This window comes from Diceros bicornis, chromosome 8 (genome assembly GCF_020826845.1).
Source record: "Diceros bicornis minor isolate mBicDic1 chromosome 8, mDicBic1.mat.cur, whole genome shotgun sequence".
NCBI lineage: Eukaryota > Metazoa > Chordata > Mammalia > Perissodactyla > Rhinocerotidae > Diceros > Diceros bicornis.
The window spans coordinates 73,793,343-73,819,178 of NC_080747.1; the positions used below are offsets into that span (position 1 = coordinate 73,793,343).

Here is a 25,836-nt window from a genome sequence, read left to right on the forward strand (position 1 = left end):
CTAATATTAATTTCATAATAACAATTAGAAGCATAAAACTTCTGAAGAATAAGCAACTGATTCCAATGAAGAAAAGAATTACATTTTCCATTTTGAACCAAGGTTAATTAACATGTAGCCAAACCATTAGGATTGTTACCTTTTCAGAACTTCCTAACTTGGTAGCTATTATAGCAGCCTAAAATCTCATAAGCTGTCCTTTAATTTCTCCCCCCATTTTTATGCTGGTTTTACATGATGAGTAAATGGAGAGCCGCCTAAATATCTTACTTGTTCTTAACTATGTGCTATAGAGACATGCCTTATTAAAATATCAGAAATCCTAATTTTATATTTTAAATAAATTATCCTTAGAAGTGACCCTATGTAAAAATAAGACTACTCTCTACTTTTGTTCCAGTTCAATTATTTGAAATAATATTGTGTTTATGAATTAAATTCAATTTTAAAGAATGTACAAATATGGCATGAATAACTCTGCTTTTTTTTTTATCCTAATGGAGCCATTTTTGTGTGTGTGTGTGTGTGTGAGGAAGATCAGCCCTGAGCTAACATCCATTGCCAATCCTCCTCTTTTTTTTTTTTCCCCCAAAGCCCCAGTAGATAGTTGTATGTCATAGTTGCACGTCCCTCTAGTTGCTGTACGTTGGACGCGGCCTCAGCATGGCTGGAGAAGCGGTAGGTCGGTGCGCACCTGGGATCCGAACCCCGGCCACCAGCAGCGGAGCGCGTGCACTTAACCGCTGAGCCACGGGGTCGGCCCTGGAGCCATTTTTTTTCAGCTGAGATTTTAAGGATTTTCTGGTGGCAAAGCTGATCAAACACATGGTAACCTGCTGTGGCCTAACATTCATGTGACTATTATTTTGCTTTTGGCTTTAAACAGGTTTCCTTTGAAAAATAAGACATGGCATCAGCATACATATTTTACATGAATGAATATTACCAGAAAGGCCATTAGCAGTGGTGGGGAATTCAATCAGCAGTGTTAAGAGGTTGTGATTAAAAATTAATGTAAGTGTGGAGAAACCATTATGATTCACATTAAGAAAAAAAGTTGTAATACAAAGGCTCCAGCAACCTTGCAGTTTAGTTGGGGGTATTATATATGGCTCTTCTAGACCATTCAATGAGAATCTGTAGGCAAATTTCACTGTAATGCTATTTGTTCTGGATCTGGCTTGAATTTCAGAGATGTTATAAAAATTCAATTCATTTTCAGAGTGTAGCAGGAATATGTACTGTGTTTATAATCAGGTGAAATGTACTTTGAAACAAAATATCATCTACACCAAAAATATTTGGAAACAAGTTAACTAAGCATATTCTAAAAAATCCAAATATTATCCTGCTTTCAAAGGACTTGTGATTTCCATGAGGGGCACAGAAATACTCACAGTGGTAAAACATGTTTGTTTCTAGTCTATATGGCAGATGGTTAAACGTTCTGGACAGTATTTAGAATTATATTTCTAAAGTCTAAGATTAGTTTTTATATATCTCTTTTCATATGAAGAAGGATATCCTAGGAATATTAATTCCATTTTTATTTCTTAAAGATTCAAGTGTTTGTTCACAGCATAACTTTCTAGAAATTTAGAATCTCGTTACATCCCCTATTGCACATAAGGGCTGAATGTAGATATGCGGCAGGAAGTAAAACGTAAATGGTAAAGGACGTTGCTGACTCCAGCTGATGAGGACTGCTATTGCTTCACGTTTCATCCTTGTATACCTACTAATCGATTATAGTCCACCATGGTGGACTATATGCACTTGGGATGGGAAAACACAGAATTCCGTCATTATAACTACACACACAAAAAAACAGAGACTAGTCGACAGTTTTGAATATCTGCTATGTACTGTCATTCCCTATTTTTTTCAAAGTATTATATGAAATATTTAAATGGAATTCAAATAGTTTAGCTTTGATTGCTTAATGAAACCTTATATTCTAATTGGAGGCAACCTGTGGATATCTTTAATACTAGATTTACAAATCGTTATTTTGAATCCCCATTAGCAAAAATGTCCCAGAATGGTTCTGACTATGACCTTCTGTCACAGTACTATAATTAGAATTACTCATAATGCAGAGATCTGCCGATTAAACTGCTGTGGTAAGGGCTTCTTTCTGTTGAAACCTATGGTAGGAATAATTTTCTGATGGCAGATATACCCACTGTGCCATGTTGTCATACAATCAATTCTGCTATAACTGTGATTCCAAAAGAACCTACTGTTGCTCCCTACAATATTCTGACCATCCTACCCTTCACTTTTATTGCAGTACATAAAAGCTGTTGAATTTTTTATTAGTGCAATTGATGTACTGGTAGTGTCAAGAACTACTGTGTCACTTTGTCCCTTGAACCATTCTTCATTATCTTATCTATCCCGGGAAGGGCGGGGGGAGTCACACATTTTTCCCTTGTGATTCCTACCCAATTACATACCAAGTTCCCCCACCCCTTTTTATCACACTGTGTATATGTGCCAACAGTCTTTTATTCTTATATGAAAGAGAAGATTGTCACGTTTCCTTTGACAACACTCTCCACACTCTCTCATATGACAAGCAGCCCCAAATACGGCAAGAATAATCAGTGTGGCTGATCCATTCTTTAAACCTCTTCGGAGCCCTCAAGGGTGTGAAATAACTTGGTTATGTAGCTACCATGATAATTACTTCAGAGCTAGTCCTTCACAATATTACAAGATTATTTCATTCATAGAATATTTGTAAAATACTACATAAATTTCACAAATCCCTGCTTCTCCAACAAGTTTCCTCCCCACAAACAAAATAAATTTCATCACACAAAAGTAATGATTTCCTTTTTTTGTGTGTGTATGTGTGTGAGAAGGACCAGCCCTGAGCTAACATCCAATGCCCATCCTCCTCTTTTTTGCTGAGGAAGACTGACCCTGGGCTAACATCCAATGCCCATCTTCCTCTACTTTATATGGGACACCGCCACAGCATGGCTTGACAAGCAGTGTTTCGCTGCGGGCTGAGGATCCGAACTGGCGAACCCCGGGCCGCCACAGCGGAGCGCGCACACTTAACCGCTTGCACCACCAGGCCAGCCCCTATGATTTCCTTTTAATATAGATTGCAGCTTTACCTTAAAAAGGGAGAGCTTTTTAAATGTACAAGAAAGATCAATAGATCAGGAATAAAATGGAACTGCAGGCAACTGTCCTCTCTTTTACTCCACTTTTCTACCTCCCTCTCTTTTTCTTTCTCCCTCTCTCTCGCTATAGATCCATCCCCAACCTGTTAGGATGGGATGTTGTGGTTCTAATCCATGGGGCAATTCTTCCCATTGTCTTATTCTATGATCTGCTGTTTATAACATTACTGAACCTCCACACAGGCTCTTTTGCTGCAACTCAGATCATCAAAATTCTGAAAATAATTCTAGATTAGCTTATTAAAAATATTAGTCATACTATCAAGAGGGAACCAATTTTTAAAAAGTCTAAGTGAATAGAACTTTGACTAGAACCTTTTAAAAGAAAGGAGCATTGAATTCAACAGCAAAGTAATAGTTCTGATATATTTTACCTTTGTTCTACCTTTTTGAGGGTCACAGTTTGTCTTCAGACAGGGATCTAATTTTGTGATCTGGTATCCAAGGCATATTTTTGAAATGTCAGTAACAACATGCTTTTTAAACCAATTTTATAAAATTTGCAATAATGCACTTCTCCAGCAGATGTCTCTAAAATGTTCCCAAGGAGAGCAAGGAAATTGTGGCTTGCTCTAATGACACAAAGGACAGGAATTTAAGTTCAAATAATTTTAACTTAGAGAAGAAGAAAGAAAAACTTCTTTGTAAATCTGTTAAAAAAAAAAAAACACCCAGTCAGCTTTAGTGACATCCTCTATATAGGAAAACAGTATTTTATAAAATTATGTTTTATAAAATCTATCTCAGATATTATGAATGCTGAAAAACTGAAATTATGCAGTTATTGGAATAAACTGACCCCTACCATATGTTATGAATAGATGAAAATATTTTATTTCATAAATGCTGTAAAATAATTCAACAAGTTATTTAAGAGCTATTGTAACTAACATTTTAAATATGGGGCTTCTCCAAGAAGATTATTTAAAAATATTACTTCAATTAATATGAAATAAAAGTTATAATATTTAAAATAGGAAAAAACTATATTTCTTTTATTTTTGCATATCTAATTCTTCCCAGTGGTGATTAATGCTTTCCTCTTTGAGAAAGAACATTACCTTCTGTAAGCATCTTGCTCAATAAAATTATGGTACAGTTAGTCAAAAGATACCATGTACCGTGAGTTCTTGTTGTACAAAATTGCCTTCTTCTATTTAACTACTAAATCTCAGTAAATCGTTGTCTATGTACTGAATGTCACCGTGCAAGTATTCACATTTCACATTCCAGGATCAGCTGGAAACCAGTCTTGTCAAGCCACACAGGAAGGTTTCTGGTTCTAAGGGGGAAAGAGCAAGCTTCCTCATTACTGAGTTGCCGTTAATGACTTCCACCATGTGCCTCCAAGGCCTGGAGAAAAAAAAAAAACACTCACAAAAAACACCTGTCTAATTAAAAAAGCCCCTAAAAAGGAAGCTGTTGCTCTTGACACTTGCCGACCTTGCTTCTCTAAGTCCTTGATCCACCAAGGTCAGAGTTCCCAGTGGAGGAAAAAAAGAGTAATTGTATGGGGAGAAAAGAAAAAAAGGAATCCAATTTTTAAAATATATTGCATTTTTTTAAAATCTGAAGTGCATAAAGATCTTTAAAAGATAATTGATTTAAATAAATGCCCTCTGTCCTTGCACCTCTTAGAAAGCATCAAGAAAAAGAGACTTAGAAATCTGCACCCTATGGAATAAAGCGAAGGTCTGTGCTTAAGTGCAAGATAAGATGGATTGCCTGGAAAACCGAGAATTCCTGGCAGTCCTGGTGGTAGGGAATACATTTGGGAAGACAGAAAGATCGCTAAATGAAAAAATAAAAGCGCATCGACCAACCAGGAACTTTATCACAGGAGAGTAACTGACTCCTCTCTTATCAGAGACCCTATCAGCACTTCTCCTCTGGCTAACTCCCGTGTGATAAATTGGGATGAATGCAAGTATTGAACACCGGTCAACAAACAGAGCTAGGAAAAGATAACACAAACTATTGAATTTGTTAAACAGGCATTTCAAGTTTTTAACAGCCTTGGCAGGGACCTCATCCAATGAATTGCTGAGAAAAGAGGTTCATATGACAATTGGATCTCAAAGATCTCGTGTGATGCTTAACAGTTGTTTCTTTTACTTCTTTTACTTTGCTATAATTTCCCCACCTATTTTCTCCTTAAACAATTCATTTTAAAATAACTATAGCTGAGAGCAAATGGGAAGTTTTATGCACCTGCGCATGTACACACATGCAATCACATTAGTTTTTGTCATTCAAAGTATTTTGAAATTAAAAGTATTTTTCCAATTCCTTTTTTTTCAAATTAGTCTATTTAAAACTTCACAAAAATATGGAGAAAATCTAATTTTACTTATTTCATACATATTATGTTTCCACATAATGAGTGATTCACCAAAGATAAGTACATAAGAAAACTAAAGATTTTCACTCGATACTTCTATGTATTATTCTTTATCCCTTTCAATTTCTCTTTTATTCTTTCTGAAGGCTTTCTTTATTTACTTTCTCTCCTCTCACTTGTCACTGATTTTAAGATTTTTTTCTTATCTTTTTAGTTTTTATTTCTAATCTGTTGATTTTCTGTAGTATGTCACTTTGTATTTCCTTATTTACAAAAATGCAGTAGCATTTTTCCAGATCACATGAATGATATTAATCTGAAATTCTTTTGACCCTAAGGTCAATAGAAAATTAGACTTGTGTGCTCTTCATTTATCTCCTTTCTATTCTCGACCCTTTACCTCCTAGCCAGGTTGTTTTCAGTTCTTGCACATTCAGAAACTTGCCTGGACTGGTGGCACAGAAAGAACTATGACTAGACGAAGTATGCCACTCAGACATGATCCTAGAAGACTTAAAATACCCCCTGCCTCCTCTTGTGTGGTTGTTTAAAAATTTATGGGGCCAGTCCCAGTGGCCTAGTGGTTAAGTTTGTTGTGCTCCACTTCGGTGACCCAGGTTAGGTTCCTGGGTGCTGTAGGAGATGAAGATTTGGCCACCCTGAAATATATGTCTTTACCTTGATTGTTTTCTCTGAGGGACATTTGACCTCCCCCACTAACTGCCTAAAGAATTTGACATGGTGGCTCCTTCCTGGAACAGATCTTCTATCATGATGGCTGTAATGATAATGTAAAATAGATGTTACAATGGGAGGGGCACCAAGCCCCTTTTATCAAAAAACTCTATCTCTCCCTGACCACATTATCTATAGATGACCCTGAAAAGAATTGTCCTCCTGCCCTCTGAAGTCCCAGGCCAGTACCCACCCCCAACACGCTCCTCACCTTTAGCTGCAATACTTAAGCAAGCAGCTTAGACAGAGGGACGAGTTGCTCATTTCTGAGTTTCTCCCATGTATACATGTTATTAAACTTGGTATTATTTTCTCCTGCTAACCTGTCTTGTTGATTATTTGGCCAGCCAGAAGAACCTTAAGTGAAAGGGCAGAGGGAGATTCTCCCTCTTCCCCCGACAGTTTAGACCTACACCACTCATCTGTCAGTGGCCATACTGTAACAGCATGCCACTTTTTGTGACTACAAAAAGGGGAAGATTGGCAATAGATGTTAGCTCAGGGGGAATCTTCGTCAGCAAAAAAAAATTATGAAGAATGATTTCTGGATTGCAATTTTAATATGAAAATGTCTGGCATTTTCTGCCTTGTAACAATGAATTTATTTATTAGAATTAGAAAATTTTGCAATTTGTTCCAAATTAGTGCTTCTTAACCAGGGTCACACATCAAAATCACCTGTAGAGTTTTAAAATATAGATACACACATGCTCAATTCCCCAGAACAGATGTGCTGAATCAGAATCTTCAGGTGAGGAATGGAAAGAACATGGACACTTTTAGTGTTTCAAAATTTATAGATGCTTCTGATTTCCATCCATGATGAGAAACTACTATTCTAAAGAAATATTTAATTTTGTGTGTGTGTGTGTGTGTGTGAGGAAGATCAGCCCTGTGCTAACATCTGCCAATCCTCCTCTTTTTTTGCCAAGGAAAACTGGCCCTGGGCTAACATCCGTGCCCATCTTCCTCCACTTTATATGGGACACCGCCACAACATGGCTTGCCAAGTGGTGTGTCGGTGTGCGCCTGGGATCCGAACCGGCGAACCCTGGGCCGCCGCAGCAGAGCGCGTGCACTTAATCGCTTGTGCCACCAGGCCAGCCCCTCTAAAGAAATATTTAAAAACCATAATATGTGTTAAAGGTTAATAATAGAAAAGGAAATGTGAATAATAACCTTGTTTGTATGCCGCAAAACAATATACTCTTTGTTTTTTGCTATAATTACGCATTGCTTCCTAACAAAGCATCCTCTGCCTACTAACTATGGTCTACCTCTTTTTGTTTTCCTATATCTAGCTCAAAAAGGTAAGCAGTAAGAAAATGAAAAGACCATGTGTTATCCTGTTAATCCCATCTATTCCTTTTGCTGTAAATAGTTACAGATCTGTATTACGCAGACTCTTTCACTGCTATGAAAAACGGGGATGGTAATGTGGTGGGAAGTTGTGGAGGAAGGTTAATCTTGATGCTTTACTCCAGTGGTTCTCAAACTTCAGTGTCCATTGGAATCACCTGGAGAGCTTGTTATAAAACACAGATTACTGCCCCACTCCAGTATTTCTTAAATTAGCACATCTAGGGTGGGATCTAGAAGCTGCATTTTTAAAAGTTCCTGGGTGATGCTGATACTGCTGATCTAGGTAGCCTGGTTTGAGAACCTTTGCTTCATTCTCTAGCTGCCCTCTGGGGTAGACTTCGATTTTAGCTGCCAGGAAAATGCTTTGTTACATCACCTAACGAGGAACCTTGATACAAAAAATTTGTGCAATTATTTAATAGATGTATTTGTGTGAATTAATTTGAATTTAGACTATAAGAATTTTATTGCTAGGACTTAACAGAAAATTAACGCTTTTCACCACCTACTGCAACCCCCAAATGAGTACATTTTTCCCCAAGCTGCAGATTGTTTTCTTCCACCAAATAAATCAACAATTACACCGGATTTATATAATATAGTGGAGAAAAAAAAAGAAACATAATCAAAACAAAAACCTTGGACATGAATGGAAATTCATTATTTTAGCTCAATGCCCAGAAGAAAAGCAATGCGAAATTCAATCTAACAATACATACTAACTCAAATTAGTGCCAAATATATTACACTTTCTATGGAGTAGAGATGTTTTAGTATTATTGTCACAGCCACATGTGCCTTCGGGAGCATAATTAACATGTGCCAGAGGTGCAGTTTCATTGGTACGTAATTTCACATGGGAAGAAGCACAGTCAGACACCAAACACTTGTTTTCTCATGTCTGATAGGCAGACTGCAATAAATAAATGTGTTCATTAGAAGTCAGCAAATTACAGACATACATTACTTGATGTGTTCAATATTTTTAATAAATCTTTCCTCTAAATTGTTTTCCCCAATGAAAAATCGTATTGCCATTTAAAATATTAACTTGATTCATGTGAAATGGGAAGCAGTTCTTTAACAGAATAGATTTACCATATAAGAATTTCCAGTTTTTCTGAAATTTCACTGATTTTACAGGTTGATTCCCTTGCAATGTGCCCTATCGTTTACTTCTACTTGGCATCCTTATGTTTTGAGCCTATGTATTTCTTAAAAATCTGGGCACAACCCATTTAAGTGGCACTATTACTTACACACATATTCTTTCAGTAAGGAACCTGTAGCTCTCCCTTATTTCCAAGTAGACACCAGTTGGAAATTACATTGTTAAACAAGCAGACATTGTGGCCATCCACTTATAAAGCTGCTATAGCTTTAACACAGCTGATTTTTAAAGTCCCCTAAATTTTGCAGGCAGGTTATGTCAGCCAGTTTACACAGCTTCCACAAACTATCATCCATTTTCGCCTAAAAGGAGATCGGAATAATTTTATTTTTTTCAAACAGAATTAGAGTCCTGCACTTCTAACACCAACATGGTAGCACATGGCTCTGCGGGTGGAGGAGAGCAGCTTACTCTGCAATCGTCGCAGACCATCATGCTTCAGCACACAGGAAAATGAATGTGAGCCACATTATTACTCAGGACAGGAAAAAATGAGGCAGTCCCGAAGCTTAACTCTCTCTCTTCTCTTTTTTGCTCCTCTCTAGCCCAGGAACAGCAGCACTTGATACACAGCAACCAGGCTGAGAGTCAAACAGCTGTTGGCAGAGGGACAGCCGAGCAGCAACAGCAGCAGCAAGACTGTGGTGACCCAGGTTACAGATTGTAATTACTATGTTCCCTAACCCAATTATTGTCAACACTATTGATGACAACTTCCAAACAAGAAATCACTTGGCTGTCAAATATCTGGTGGTGACGCATTAACATACCTCTCAATCCTTTTCTATTGATGCTGCATGTTGGGAGAAACTGTGGATGAGCTGCAGGTTCCCAGCCTGAAGGGGTCACGCATAATTATTGAAGCTCCGTGTGCAAACACAGAGGGAGAATTAAAATGCTGTCATGTTAGGTTGTAAGGAAATCACAGGTTTCCAAAATAAAATCAAACTCTTGTCCACCAAAGAATGCAATCATGGAAGAAATCTTGACATGGAAAGAACGACGATCATTTTAAGGGAGCTAAGAATCTCCCTTCCGTTGGTTGATAAGAGATCACTAAGGGATGTTGATCACTGACCAGGGAAAAAAATTGTGACTAAAAAATTGTGATCAACAAGAACCTCATGTTGATCCAAAGTTGGCGTGTCACATATTTTCTCGTCTTTCTAATCATTAATATTTTCCCATTTCTTTTGGGCTTAGCTTTCTGTCTCAGAAACATAAGGTTGGTTACTACTAAAAACATCTCTTCACTGTGTTTGGCATAGTTCTAGTCACACAGAGTAAGGCACTCAAATTGAGAAATATGACTTAAGGGGATCTTCTTAAGAGTGCAGGTGAATATATCTTAGAAACTGTACTCTAATTTTTTTAAGGGATTGGAATTCAGTGTATTCATAAGATACCATAAAATCCTCCTTACCATAAAATCCTCCTTGAATGATTGAAGTGCATATGTAAAGGCATGGAAAGGATCATTGCTATACAAAGTCATTCAAACTAAATTCTGAATCTCTTTATGTCTCATTAAAGAATATCTCGGTAAAGAATAAGATTCTCAGTATATAGATCAACTACATACATATATACAGATACGCATATTTAATGCTGGAGCACTGGATTTGAAAACAGAAGATGAGGCATTAGCTCTGTAACCTGAAGCAAATTGTTTTGGTTTTCTGACTCGCAGCTTCTTTATCTACTGAGAATGTAACAATAAGGCTTTGAGGTTGAAAAAAAAAAAAGACTGAAAAGTCTGGGAAGAGTTAAAACATTTTAGAAATCTAAGGTATTACAGTACTTTTTACTAATTTCTACCCCTAAGTAGTGTAAAATTCAGGTTGCCATTTGCTAAGTGTGTGTAGTCTATACTTTCAAATAAATAATGCAAACATGGTTCATTTGAATTACCTTTAAACCAATAGTAAAATTTGAGTGGTTTTAAATATATATATATTTTTAAATGTTTCCAATTGTCTCTTCTTCTGCATGCAGCAGTGACACAAAAAATGGCTGACCAGCTGAACCACCAGGCAATAAAATTGACCCTTCTGCAGAAGAAGATTGACAATGTTTCTTTGGCTGTGAGTGATGTAAGGAACATGTACTCTTCCCTAGAAGGGAAAATCAAGGAAGATAAAGGCAGGGAATTTCAGTCTTTTCTAAAAGGTAAAAGTAAAATAAAATAAATTATTTCTTCAGTTAAGACAAAAGGCAAATGACTCATTTATCTTTTCTCATGTCACTTTGGGCTCTTTGCTTTAGATTGGGTGGTATGGAAAGCTAAGACAGATATTTTTTGAATCAGATATTTTTAAATCACTCAATTTCTGAAATAATTTGAAACATCTAAATATTTTTTACTGTATAGTCAAATCTTTGACTGAATATTTCATCTGATTTATTGACATTATGTACTAGTTACAGCCTAACTTGTATTTCTTTATAGTTGAAATGAGCAATATTGAATTTACTTCCATTGTGGTTTTAAGTTCAAGAAAAAGATGAGGTTAAGGGATGATTATTAAGGCAGCTGCATGGTTGTCTCAATAATATTGATGGAGAGACTGAGGATAAATCTAAATGCATTACTATCCCAGAAATTATGTATATCATGGAGTATAATCAATAAAATATATCCTAAAATATCTCAGCTCAGAGAAATAATTTCTTGATCAGTGTGAATCAGTTTTGCCTGAATTTTGTTCTCTTAAAACAGCAGGCTATGTTCTTTTCTGGAGGCTCGACAGGATAATCCGTTTCGTGTTGCTATCAGAACGCATTTTCTTGCAGTTGTAGGACTGAGGCCCCGTTTTCCTGATGGCTATAAACTGAAGCTTGTTCCCAGCTTCTAGAGGCTACAGCATTTCTTGGCTATGGCCTTCTTCTCCATCTTGAAAAGCCAATAACAGCTGTGGAGTCCTCATGGTGTCTCCCAGACTCTTCTGTCTTCTTCTTCCTCTTTTAAGGACTTTTGTGATTACAGTGGACCCAGCTGGATAATCCGGGATAATCTCCTCATCTCAAGGGTCCTAACCTTAATCACATCTGCCAAGGCCCTTTTGCCACATAAGGTAACATATTCATAGGTTCAGGGAATTAGAGTGTGGACGTCTTGGGAGAGGCAGCAATATTCTGCCTGCCTCAGAGATTTATATATAATGAGAAATTACTATGGTAGTGTTATGCACAGGGTACAATTGGACTGCTTGATAATTTCAACAAATCCAGTCTAAAGGGACCAAGGAAGGCTTCTTCGAAGAGAAACCATCTCAACTGATAAGTGATGGACCAGGAGGAGTTAATCAGGCAAAGGGGTTTTAGGTAGGGCATAGATATTTCTAGGGAAGTAGTTTGGTTAATAGGAGTGTCTCAATTCATTGGGTTTACTGTATGTTTCCAAGTTTCAAGATTACTTGTCCTTTTCACTTTGTTTTATACATTAAAAAAATACTCACTCTACAATCCCATTTCTATCATCACAAGTTATTTTTTCTCTATTGCGGTTCACAGGTAAAAGAGAAAAAGGTCGAGGTTCCTATATCATCTACACTACAGTAGCAACCATGATTTTTTTAAATCATGTATATAACCGGTGCTATTAAGCCACTGAAAGAAAGACCTTGTCCGACAAACCTGGCATGTCCCCGGTGGCCAAAACTTACTGACGGCAAGCGTGAGAGAGGAATGTATTTTCCCTGAAGTGACAGCATGAGAAGGAAGTCAAATAGAAACAGTGTATAATTGACTATAACCACTGTAATGAAATCTGTTTAGCAACATTTGGTTATCATGACTTGAGAGAATTAGGCCTGTCAGCTGCATTTTGTGAAACTCCTAACAAAAATCCTGGCACTGATGTAGGAAAAAACACACACTCATAACAACAGCAACAACAAAATTCCCTCCCCAAATGGAGGCATTAACTGTGTACTGAGCACTAGCAGTTAGGAGAACCAGAGGGCTTGTAGTTAATGTTCGTCACACAACAAGAACTAAACTCCCCCCAAGGTGCTGCGCTCGCTTAGCAAAACCACAGCCTCTTCTCTGGCCTTCTTTGCATCCACAGTGAGAAGCACTGCTTTATCTGCCATTAGCCACAGAAACTGTTCCAAATCGAATGCCCCAACTCCCTAAGAGTTATCTGAGTGCTATGAGTCGGCCCCACATTCAGTCTCAGAGGGACATGCCAGGGTGTCTGACAGCAAATACATCTGTTAAGTCACCAAATACGTACAATATCATCTTTTTTAGGAAGTAGAAGCACGTGAGGCATGTGAAACAGAATCAGAGTTAAAATGAAGTGCCCACTCAGATATTGGCACAGAGCACTTTGACATATTTCTGCGCAGATGTTTTAGTAACAAATGATAGAAATGTTATCTGAAAAGCTCCGTATCCTGAAACAAGTATTTAACCTAGAAATCTGATTTCTTTTCAGACACTGCTGTGATTTTACCCTTTACTCAGTGTATTTTTCCATTAAAGCTCTAAAGCATAACAGCTAAAACACCTCCTGATTTTCATTTCCGTTGTTTGCTTTTTTTCTAATTCCTTTGGCCAAGATTCTGTACTGTACTTACCTATTTACAGTGTTTTTACCTACTACCATTCTTGTTTTGACTTTCAGATCACGTAGTTTTTCACTACCTGAAGCTAAACATCTATTGTTATTGTCTACAATTAATTAATTAATTTAATTACACTTAGGTTTTATTTTCCCATTTCAATCTTGAAAACCTTTTAAAGCCAAAATGATAAGATTGTAAATTCCAAGAAAGTCTGATTCTTAACCTTAAATATTTTATTGTATTTCGTCAAGTTGTTGCTGTCATGAGAATTAAAGACAGTTTTAACTAACAGGAGATGACTGAATGATCCTGTAGAAAGTTCAATAAAAATAACTTTGCTGTTGAGTAGCACCTTACTCAGTGAAGCTAACATATGCTATTTTTAAATCAGAAATCTAATTTTCCAAATTTCATTTTCAGTGTAGCATATAGAATGTACTCAGTGAAGATGTGTATAAATGGGTGACTAGTTAAATGCTAAGTAAAATTTAGAAAATAAAAATACTTTAAAACCTTTCTCATGTGATTCTTCATGTTATTAAATACAAAAGCTAGGAATGTTTCAGTATAATTTATCTTAATTGTGGCTATTTAATCTTTTCTAATTAATTTAGCCTTTCCTCAGTGCTTTGATGCTGTGTGTCATTGATTACTAGTCCATACTTCACTTGTTTTTTTTTCTTTTTCTATGAAGTACAAATTGATTTTCACTTACCTATGTTTTTTGGACTTTTAAATTTATTTGTTTCCACTAGGTTTAGAAATAGAAAATAAAATTTTTTCCTCTTTCTTCATTTAACAACATAGGATCTAGGGTTTCCAGGGAGATATTTATCCATGTAAACAACATTTACAGCTTTGTCTTTATACCAGATTAATGAATATCAAGATGCTTAAGCAATGCATCACTCTATTTGGTGTAATAGTTCTGTCACAATACTTTTTATGTAAGTCTCTCATGCATCTTAAATACTTTTAAAAACTCGCTTACAAAATAGAGACGTGTAGAGGCTATATATTTCTATTACAGATATTTCTATCCTATAATCATCTTTCTTTTTTTTTGTTTCTTTTGGTGAGGAAGATTGGCCCTGAGCTAACATCTGTTGCCAATCTTCCTCTTTTTCCTTGAGGAAGATGGTCCCTGAGCTAACATCTGTGCCAATCTTCCTCTATTTTATACGTGGGACGCTGCCACAGCATGGCTTGATGAGCAGTGTGTAGGTCTGCACCCGGGATCCAAACCCACAAACCCCAGGCTGTTGAAGGGCAGTCTGTGAATTTAACCACTAGGCCACTGGGCTGGACCCTATCCTATAATCATCTTTCTCGAATAGGCTTCATTGTAGCCATAACTCATTTCACAATACCCCATTGTGCCAACCTTCCTGTTTGAAATGCTTTATATTATGTTTTCTGTATTTTTATATTGTAGTCATTGACTACATTTTGGATTTGAATGGACATGTCTTTCATTTATATGCACTTCATAGCTGTGTACTGTAAATATGCCTCAAGCATATGTTTTATTTTTTCCTATTTTCTGTTTTTGTACGTAACAGGTCTTTTTGTTTGCTTGTGTTGTTTTTTTTTTACATTCTAAAATATTTATTTCCTATTCTAAATAGTTCTGAATAGTTCACCACTCTTTTCCTTTTCCTTTTCTTTTTTTTTTTAACGCTACTTTTAGAACTGACAATAATTCTAGCTTATGACCCGTCCATGCTTCTAATACTAGAGATATTAGTATGTGCTTCAATAGTGGCAAGTTTCTTTTTCTCTTTTTGTTAAGAATTAATGTCATATTATGATAATTAATGTATATCTTAAATTCCTGTTTTCATTTAACTTAGTTTTGTGATTCCCAAATATCTCATTATTATTTATTATTATTATAAAGTATTGCTGAATCTTGTGACTATTCATATTGTTCTTCATTTGGGAATCTCATTAAATTTCTTCTCTGCAGTCAATTTATTACTTCTTGTAAGCTCAAAACACAAGCTCTGAAACCTGTTTACTAGAAACCTAATAAAACAGACATGGGCTAACACCAGGTAGTATTTACTAAGGCAGAAAGCCCAAAGCCATTTATTTTCACACCAGACAAAGAGTAGACCTAGACTCATTGTATTCAAGGCCAGTTAACTAAAGTCCGTAGTAGTTCCTTCATGTCTTTTGTCCAGAGAGCCTTAGCTTTATGGTTCTAGTATGTTCTACACCACAATTGATTTCTCCCCTCAGACTTGTCAGTTAAGAAGGTGATCACCTTCTGGAAACTATGGTAATTTAAAAAATTTTATAAGTAAATGTAGTCAAAATGTTTTTTATTATTACATGTTATTGTTTAACCTCAAACATTTTTATCTTTTTAGAGACATCTAAAGTTTATATAATTAAAATCATGTATCATTTATTGTTATTTATTATTTCTTTCTTTAGGTCTAAAATCCAAAAGCATTAATGACCTGGTAAAGGATATAGTAAGAGAACAATTTAAAGTTTTTCAGAATGACATGCAAGAGAACATAGCGCAGCTCTTCAAGACTGTATCGAGTCTGTCAAAGGAACTTGAAAACACTAGACAAATAATTCAACAAGTTAACGAATCTGTGGTTTCAATAGTGGTCCAGCAAAAGTCTGTTTTAATGCAAGAAAATAGGCCCACTTTGACTGATATACTAGATCTAAAAAATCGCATTGTGAATATAAGGCAAGAAATGACCTTTACATGTGAGAAGCCTATCAAAGAACTAGAAGCAAAGCAGACTCATTTAGAAGGTGCTCTAGAACAAGAACACTTACGGAGTTTTCTGTATTATGAATCCTTCAACAAGACACTGTCTAAAATGAAGGAAGTACAGGAGCAGCTTTTATCACCTGAACAAATAGCAGGTCAGAAGAGTATTCCAGCTGCTGACTCAGTGAGCAGTAATGTCACTGAGTACATGTCTACTCTACATGAGAAAATAAAGAAGCAAGGCGTGATGATGCTGCAAATGTTTGATGATTTGCACATCCAAGACAGCAAGATTACCAATCTCACCATTGCTTTGGAGATAGAGAAAAAATCTGTCAGGGTTGAATGTGAAGACATGTTATCTAAGTGCAGAAATGATTTTAAATTTCAAATTAAGGACACAGAAGAGAATTTACAAGTGTTAAACCAAACGTTGACTGAAGTTCTCTTTCCAATGGACAATAAGGTGGATAAAATGAATGAGCAACTAAATGATTTGACTTATGATATGGAGATACTTCAACCTTTGCTTGAGCGGGGAGCATCAGTTAGAGAGACAACGACATATGAACAACCAAAGGAAGCAGTAGCTACAAAGAAAAAGGTAGAAAATCTGATTAGTGCTGTCAACGGTCTAAATCTTCTTATCAGAGAACTTTCAAAAAGACACAACTTACTTAGAAATGAAGTACAGAGTCGTGGTGATGCTTTAGACAGACGTATCAATGAATATGCCATAGAAATGGAAGATGGCCTAAATAAGACCATGACTATTATAAATAATGCCATTGATTTCATTCAAGATAACTACATGTTAAAAGAGACTTTAAGTACAATAAAGTGTAATCCTGAGGTCCATGATAAATGTACCCAAAATATGGAAACTATTTTGACGTTTATTCCTCAATTCCAACGTTTAAATGATTCTATTCAGATTTTGGTCAGTGACGATCAGAGATATAACTTTGTTTTGCAAGTTGCCAAGGCCCTTGCAGATTTTCCTAAAGATGAAAAATTAAATCAGTCCAACTTTCAAAAGATTTATCAAATGTTCAATGAAAGCACACCCCAAGTGATAAAATACCAGCAAAATATGAGTCATTTGGAAGAAAAAATACTCTCAGCCACAAAGATGTCCAAAAATTTTGAAACTCGGTTGCAAGACATTGAGTCTAAAGTAAGCAAGATGCTCATACCATATTATATTTCACTTAAAAAAGGCAGTGTAGCTATAAATGAGAGAGACCAGGCTCTTCAACTGCAGGTATTAAATTCCAGATTTAAGGCACTGGAAGCAAAATCTATCCATCTTTCAATTAACTTCTCTTTGCTTAACAAAACTCTCTATGAAGATTTAACAAGGTGTCATAATGCTTCTACAAGTATATCAGAACTGAATGCTTCCATACCTAAGTGGATAAAAGGGTCCCTACCAGATAGTCAGCTTCTTCGGAAAGATCTGACAAAATTTGTGGAATCAATAATTGAAATAAAAACTCAAATTGCTCTATCTAATTTAACTCGGTATATAAATCGATCATTGTCTGGTGGTCTTGCAAATGTTGTCAAGCCTCAGAAGCAAGTAAAACCATTGCAGAAGAAAGCCAATACACTTAAGAAACCAGCAGTGAATCTTACCACTGTCCTCATAGGCCGGGCCCAAAGAAACACAGACAACGTTGTATTTCCTGGTAAGCTACTGCCAAAAAATAACTTTCAATGGCTCCTTTAATTTAAATGATATTTAGTAGATCTGTATGGCTTAGTAAGACCATAAGGTATAAAAGGTGCCTACTTGAACTTGGGTAGATAGTCAAGTAATTTGAAGATCCCTGATGTATTATTTGGATCTAAGTCTATCCTATGTAAATTAGGCATCAATGTGAAACAAGTACTTAGAGTGTAAATATTTGTCTACATGTTTTTTAACTTTTTTGTGACAAAACCCCTATAAAACCATCAAATCTGCCCCTGTGGAACATTTTTCCTTGCATACATAATTAACAAAAGCTATTAGACAAAGAGCTCCTTGATGAATAAGACCAGACTGAGTCTTACTGGTTTTGGCATCACCTGGAAATGTTCAGTCTATGCAATAAGAAACTCAATAAGTATCTGTTGAAAGGCTGTCTGACTGAATGAATGCGTAAGTGAGCAGAAATTAGATTTGCGTAGGTGGCAGAAGGCCATGAATGCCAACCTCAGTGTTTTAGTCTGTTCAGGCTACTATAACAAAATACCACGGACTGGGTGGCTTATGAACAACAGAAATTTATTTCTCATAAGAAGGCTGGGAAGTCCCAGATTTAGGCTCCAGCATGGTCAAGTTTTGGTGGGAGCCCTCCTCCTGGTTCATAGCCATAGCCTTCTCACAGGGTGGAAGGGGAGAGTGATCTTTCTGGGTTCTCTTGTACAGGAACACTAATCCCATTTATGAGGGCTCTACTCTCATGACCTAAGTGCTTCCCAAAGGCCCCATCTCCTAATAGCATCAACTTTGGGGGTTAGGATTTCAACATATGAATTTTGGGGGGACACATTCAGACCATAGCACTAAGGCATTTAGACACAGTTTTGTTAAGAGTGGCTTTTGAAAATTTGGAGCAGAGGGTTGGATGTAGTAAGAACTGTGTCTCAGAAGCATGAAGCTAGCAGTAGTGTGCAGCATGACAGCAGAGAATGAAATTAGGGATATCAATTAGGACATTATTGAATGAATATTGACAAGAAAAAGAAGAGCAGATCTAAGAGCAGATCTGTCATTGAAACAGAGGAGACAGATGCGAGAAATGTTGTAAAAGTAAAGTCAATAGAAACAAGAGAGCAGGTAAAGTAATGATCTGAGGAACAACGAATTTTGATTGTGGTCCTAGTTGTTTCAGCAAATGTTTGTGTAGCCTGAGGTAAGTTCACCTCCCTGCATCTCAGTGTCTTCCCTTTAAGTGATGGGATTGCAATAGGTATTTTGCTGAGCTCTTTAGCAGAACTATGTTGCAGACTGCATCGCTGTAAAAAATGTGAGCTGTTCACAGGCTGAATGCATGGCCCTTGGGGAAGAGAGAGACCTAGAATATTGTAGGTTTTGAGGTTTTGAATTTGGGAAATGAGAGGGTTGCAGTACCATTAACAGATGTTGTAACCACCAGAGGAGGAGCATAAATTTAGAAGGAAGGAGAAATTCAGTGTGGTGCATATAAACTACTTAATAGTCTTTCTTTATGAATGAAGTGTTTTATGAGTATGTTTGGCATATGAGCAATATTAAATAATCTTTTCACAATGAAAAGAATAGCTACTGATCCTTACTAAAAGAAATGGCAGGGGCCAGTCCAGTGGTGTAGTGGTTAAGTTCGTGCCCTCAGCGTCAGTGGCCTGGGGTTCGCAGGTTCAGATCCCAGGCGCAGACCTATGCACCACTCATCAAGCCATTCTGCGGCAGGCATGCTATGTATAAAGTAGAGGAAGATGGGCACAGATGTTAGCCCAGGGCCAATCTTCCTCAGCAAAAAGAGGAGGATTGGCAACAGATGTTAACACAGGGCTAACCTTCCTCACCAAAAAAATAAAAAAAAAGGAAAGAAAAGGCAGTGTTCCTCTCATATGAGTCTGCTGTTAAATTGTATGCCCATTAGGATAAATTTTGTATTTTGTTGCTTTTTAATTACAAAAGGGTGATCATTATTCTAACATAATATAACTGCCTATACTTAATTTAAGAAGATTTTGGTAATATTAAAAATAACAGAATAATACACAGTTGAATTGTCTCTTGACTATTTACATTATTGTATTTATTTATGACTCCCTCCAAATTAATCTGACCCAGAAGGACTAACCTTGCACTGTGAGATCACAGAACAAACTATTTAGACTTTCATTTTTCCAAGAGAAAGGTAGTATTTCAGTACAAGATGTTCTTATAATAATAATTTTAGGAAAAATAATGAGTTTTTTTTCCACATGATTTCAATCCTTGGTCTTCCTGTGGACACTGCAAATGAGTTTCATGTAAGCTCTACAGGATGTGTGTTCATAGACCAGGCAAAATACGTCATTTTTTTTCTTAAACCGAAAAATACCTGGGTCATCTATATAGTAAGCAGAAAATTTAAATGTCTTCAAAATAATTGAAGTAAAGGGTTTAATAGATCATAGAACTAATACACTTTTAAAGTATAAGGAATGCATGTTAGGAGCTTATAAAAATTCTGTTTAGATGTTTATATAGCAGTGGACTCAAAATTGGGCCTAATGGGCTAATAATTAATTCAGTTCTGATTTTCCTTTTCCAATGATGCCTTGATAAAATTTCTTTCTATTCCTTTATTTACTGTAAGTAGAATTTTTTATAGGCATATCTACCAAAATTAATAATTAAAAGTTCTTTATTTTATCTCAGTAAAGATAACCAATAACAATATCAGGGCAATAAAGATACGTTGGCCTAATTTCATGTGTGGGATAGATATTTACTTTATGCAGGACCAGCAACATAACGTGTGCGGCCCTTTTAAACACGTGCATAGACACACATGCTCTTTAAGCCAGCCCTGCTTCTGTGGAGCGTAAAACTGATGGCATTCGTTGGACAGCTGAGCAAGTAAAGTCTATGCAAGGTGATGAAACCAGAGGACTCAGGCTAAGTTCTCCGTGAGAATAAACCAACTGCAAAATAAACTGCTTCCTTTGATACCCTGTTTTACACCAGGGGTGGGACACGCAGACACACTGGCTACATTTGGCTGTTTGCTTAACCTTTGCTACTATATTATAAATATCATGTAGCCACATTGCTCCCCTGCATAACTAACACCAGAAGATACCTTCTCATCATCTTATGAATCTCACAATAATATTATTCAGATTATAGCTGCTATCATTTGCAGAATAATAAGTGCAGTTTGTAGAAAGAAAAAATATATAAGCATAGTTTTTAAAATTTAATCTTAATTTTAATAAATGATCACTTCCTTTGAAGCCTAATATTAGTAATACTAGAACAATATCATATTGAATACTGTTTATTAACACTTACTATATATCCCAGGCACTGCACAAATTATACTGTATGTTACTTCATTTAACAATACCTATGAGGTAGCTATCCTTATTCTTATTTTGAAGATGAGTATACTAACCCCCAGAGAGATGAACTAAAGCATGCTGCTCAGGTCATGCACCTGGTAAGTGATAGAGCCTGACCCCTGGTCTGTGGACTCACAGAGATTGTAGAGTACGTTCACCCACCTTCGTCTTCCTTCTGTTTCTGTTAGAAGCATCATATCTATGCCAGAATTGGGCCATACTGGACTACTCCATACAGCCAGATTTGATAGTCCCAGGGAGTCTCTTTTCTTGAGAATCCAAATACTGCCACGTGTTTCTACATCAACCAGAATGAAGTAAGGTGCTTCTTTTCAGCTTGGCTTTCAGTGATGTGGCCAGTGGGCAGCTGTCGTTGAAAGTCACCATCAATTATTCACAAGATCTTCTTTTGACTGATGCAGTAGAAGGGCAAAATTCAGAGTACTCAGCCCTGTCATTTCCTTTTGAGCCATTCAGTTAGGCTAATTGTGATTCCTCCTAGGCCAATGCTGATAAGCTGTTCTAGCTGAATTGCTAAATATTTGATTTGTTTCTAAACAATAGACACCGAGAGGGGTTCATTTCATCTTTGAAGATTTATTTGTACAGCAATTGGCAGACTTGTCCCTGCAGAGAGAGTTTGGCTGCTTGCCTTCCAAGAGGAGCTGAGTCCTCCCGTAATGTAACGTCAGCAGCCACATTGCTGAGGAAGCGCCCTCCCGCTTGTGAGACCAACGTTTTATTTTAACCATTTCACCAATGTTTATCAAACGTATTCAGCTCTCCCTAAAAACCTCTTTTATTCATAATTACCCCTTTAACTACTCCTGTTAAGAAAGATTACATTCTATAAAAGATTTGATAGTGTACAAAATACAACTTTTTAAAATTATCACTCTGTGAATATAAGCAATTTAAAAGAGAAAAATAAGAGCATGGTGACTATTTAACTGCTTTGTATCCCTTTAAAACCATTTCTAAGTTCTGTGACTCTGCATAGAGGCAGCTGTGGTGACTAAGGAGCGCCAAATTTGAAATCAGGAAACCAGGGGTCAAGTCCTGCCTGACAACGTATTTATTTGTAATAAGTCATTTAATTTATTTTTATAAACCTTACTTTCCGCATTTATAAAATCAGAATAACATACTCATCTTACTAGTTTATTTTGAGGGTCAAGGAAATAACCTGCATAAGGTATATTATTAAGTTCATCATGACTATATGATGCAATTTTCTTAGCTGTATTCAGTGTTTGTATTTTATTTTCTCTAATACATTTACTTAATATTTGATGTGTGATTATTTCTATGCATCAATGTAAAGACTCATGATATTCCACGGTTCCATCTTTACTTTTATAAGTCACACTATTTTAAACTCAACATTTATTTATAACTGAGCTTATGCTTATCATATAATGATAAATCAGAAAGAATAAGATACAAAATACAAAGGTTTAGCCGTATTAAAATTCATGTGCATTGACAAGCACTAAAAAATATCTGCAAATTTTAATAATGTTTTTTTCCAAGGTATTTTCTACTCTTTGTATGCTTTTCCATGCTATAAAAAATTAACATTTTCAAATATACCTCAAGGTAACTAATAAGTTGACTTCTGGCCAAAATGGTTGAATATAAGCTAATTAAATTTTGAAGGATGTCTGCTTGAATTTAGGGTTTATGATGTGCTTTATAAGGTCTCTAAAACCACACACAAGTTTGGTGCTGTGGTAGATGCGCTCATGGGATTCAGCACGTAGTTATATATACAGCTAAGGTTTGTTGCAGTTAAATGATACAAGGTAGGATCAGCAAGAGGAAAAGACACAGGCAGAGTCTGGAGAAATCCATGCACAGGCTTTCTTATGCTCTCTCTCTCCCATGAGGGAGGACACTTGTGGGTGCTCTCTTTTCTAGCCTCCCGAAAATGCAGTAACGTGTGTGCAATATTTCTGCCCAGAGAAGTCCATCAGATATTCAGCATCCAAGGGTTTTATTGGGGCTTGTCTCAGTCAGTTCTGGCTGCTATAACAAAGTGTCGTAGATGGGGTAGCTTATAAAACAACAGAAATTTGTTTCCCACGGTTCTGGAAGCTGGAGGTCTGAGATCAGACCAGTATGGTTGGGTTCCGGCGAAAACTGTCTTCTTGGTTGCAGACTGTCAGCTTGTGTTCTCACATGGCAGAAAGGGAAGGACAAGAAAGCCCTCTGAGTTCTCTTTAATAAGAGCACTAATCCCATTCACGAGGGCTCTACCGTCATGACCTAGTCACCTCCCAAAGGTGCCACCTCCTAATACCATCACATTGGGGGTTAGGATTTCAACATAAGAATTTTGGAGCGACAAAAACATTTAGTCCATAACAGGGCTTGTCATATAAGTAACCTCTGCCTAGCGCATAGTAAAACTCCAGACTCCCAGAAGGAAAGCAGATGTTCAACATAAACCATATTGTTTGTACAAAGTCTGGGCACAGTGAATGACACTTATCAGTTAGGGAATGACGAGAAGCCAAGTTCCCAGAAGTGGGCCAAACCCCTTGCAAGCAGACCTCTCTAAAGACAGCAGTCTCAGACTTGCTATATTATCTCTCTTCTGCTCATGATCTTAAAGATATTCTTTGTGTCAGAATTGCTTAGGAAGCCTGTCTGCTGGGGATAGCCTCCCCAGTTTGTGTCAATAAAATATATCAGTGTTGGAGAGAATATTAAATGAACTACTTTTTGTTCATGGTTCTCTGGGAGAAGACAGGACTCCTCCAGCTTTCCGTAGGATTCCCCTTGATATGGAAGGATGACAGCTGAAGAGACAATGCTGGCAAAAATGATAGCACTTCCCTGCACCTTGTCTTGCAATAAAGTGGCCATGAAATCTAAGGTGAAGAGTCAGAACTCATGTGTTTAATGCTTACATCAGAACCAAAGTTTGGAACACATGGGCTGACAATGAAAAGGTCATGGGACAGAACACACAGTCACTGTGTCTACTTGGGTTCTTTCCCTAATAAGAATCATGGGAGATAGTCTCGACAATAGACTCTTTCTTTGACAAAAAAGTTTTGAAACAAATTTGATTATTAACTGGTCTGCAATTAAACACAATGAATAGATGTCTTTCTACTGGTCATTAGCAAACCTATGAACTCAAAATTGCATATGGCAGTATTATTTCACGTCATATTGATTATCAAACATGAAAAGGAAAGTGCAGGGGTTATTAAATCACAGATTATGAACTTGCATAGTGGTATGAATGGATATGATACTTGCATCTTGACAAAAAAATTGCAACATAAAAAGAATAGCTGTGCCATATATTAACTCCACATGAGGTTTGAAAAACATTTTAAAAGTTTTTAATTACCAATTTTACTATACACAGCTTAAAAGTGACTCTGAAAAGAAATAATAAGTATTTTATTATAGATTTAATTTGAACTAATGAAATCTATTTATGTTGATTATCATTGTTGTAGAGGAAAATATTACATGGCACTCTGTTGATGTCATTATTGAATGATGTAAACAAGACTCTTCACCTCTATAAACAAATCACCAATAAATTATTGCACAGTGTTTGGAGAACTAAAGAAATCAGTGAAAGAAGTTATCAATTTCATTGTGCCAGAGCGATATAGGAAGCAAAATACACATCTACCTTTACAAAAAAGGAAACCGTGTTTTATGGTTAATCAGTACTCCTTTAAGAATTCTTTTCTAGGCTTCGTTCTATTGATCAAGTGTTAAATTTTAAAATATGCATGGATATTTAGATTTGAGCAACATCAGCGTAAAGATGGTATCTCGAAACTCTGGGTTTTGGTGAGATAAGCCAAGGGAACACATGCATGCTGTGGAGAGGCCAGAGATAGGGGCAGAGTCAGGGGAACGGCAGCCTCTCCAGAGGTGGTTCGAGAGAGTTCAGGAGAGAATCTTGAGAAGAAATGAAGAAGCAGCAGAGCGAGCACACCGTGTGTACACACTAGTACACATCTGATTGTTATTTTCCAGTACTGCCAGGTTAAGTTAGCAGTTATGAAAGATACTCAAATAACCCAAGTAATTATCTGAGTAATAATGAGGACACATCAACACTGCCTTTCAAACAGGGCCTAAACTCAGTGACTATATTGTAAACTAAGAAATTTGCTTGAAAATGTCAAACTGCAGATCTACTTCAAGAAGATCTTTTAAAAATACCTCCCTAGATTAAAGGTACAGTAAAAGTAGAAGATCATTTTTTTTATTCAGTGTCATGTGAGCTCTAAATGTTGTGCTCAAACTCATTTAAGCAGTTTTTCTCTTAGGATCAAATGACTTATCTTTAGAATTATTACTATTATGTGAATATAGTAATAAATCATAACTTCAACTCAATTCAACAAATATTAATTAAGTGCCAAATCGAATCAGGTACTGTTCTAGATGCTTTTGATACATTGCAACATTTAAAAGAGAATGCCTATCTTCCTGGAGTTTACACTCTAGCAGGGATAGAGAGAAAGGAAAAAAGAAACATAATAAATAAAAATATAAATTACATAGTACATTAAAAGGTGGTAAATGCTATGCATAAAAGAAACAGCAGAGAAAGGTAAGGGAATCAGAACACTGTGGGACATGCTGGG

General features: G+C 36.5%; 1 protein-coding gene across 1 annotated transcript in view; it reads left to right on the forward strand.

The window, feature by feature from the left end:
• The window catches only part of MMRN1 (multimerin 1), a 59,704-nt gene that overhangs the window by 22,458 nt on the left and 11,410 nt on the right, over positions 1 to 25,836 (forward strand). The window contains exons 4-6 of the mRNA XM_058547508.1: positions 9,355 to 9,462; positions 10,805 to 10,978; positions 15,823 to 17,811. Of these exons, the coding sequence (XP_058403491.1) occupies positions 9,355 to 9,462; positions 10,805 to 10,978; positions 15,823 to 17,811 (2,271 nt within the window). The remainder of the gene's footprint in view (positions 1 to 9,354; positions 9,463 to 10,804; positions 10,979 to 15,822; positions 17,812 to 25,836) is intronic.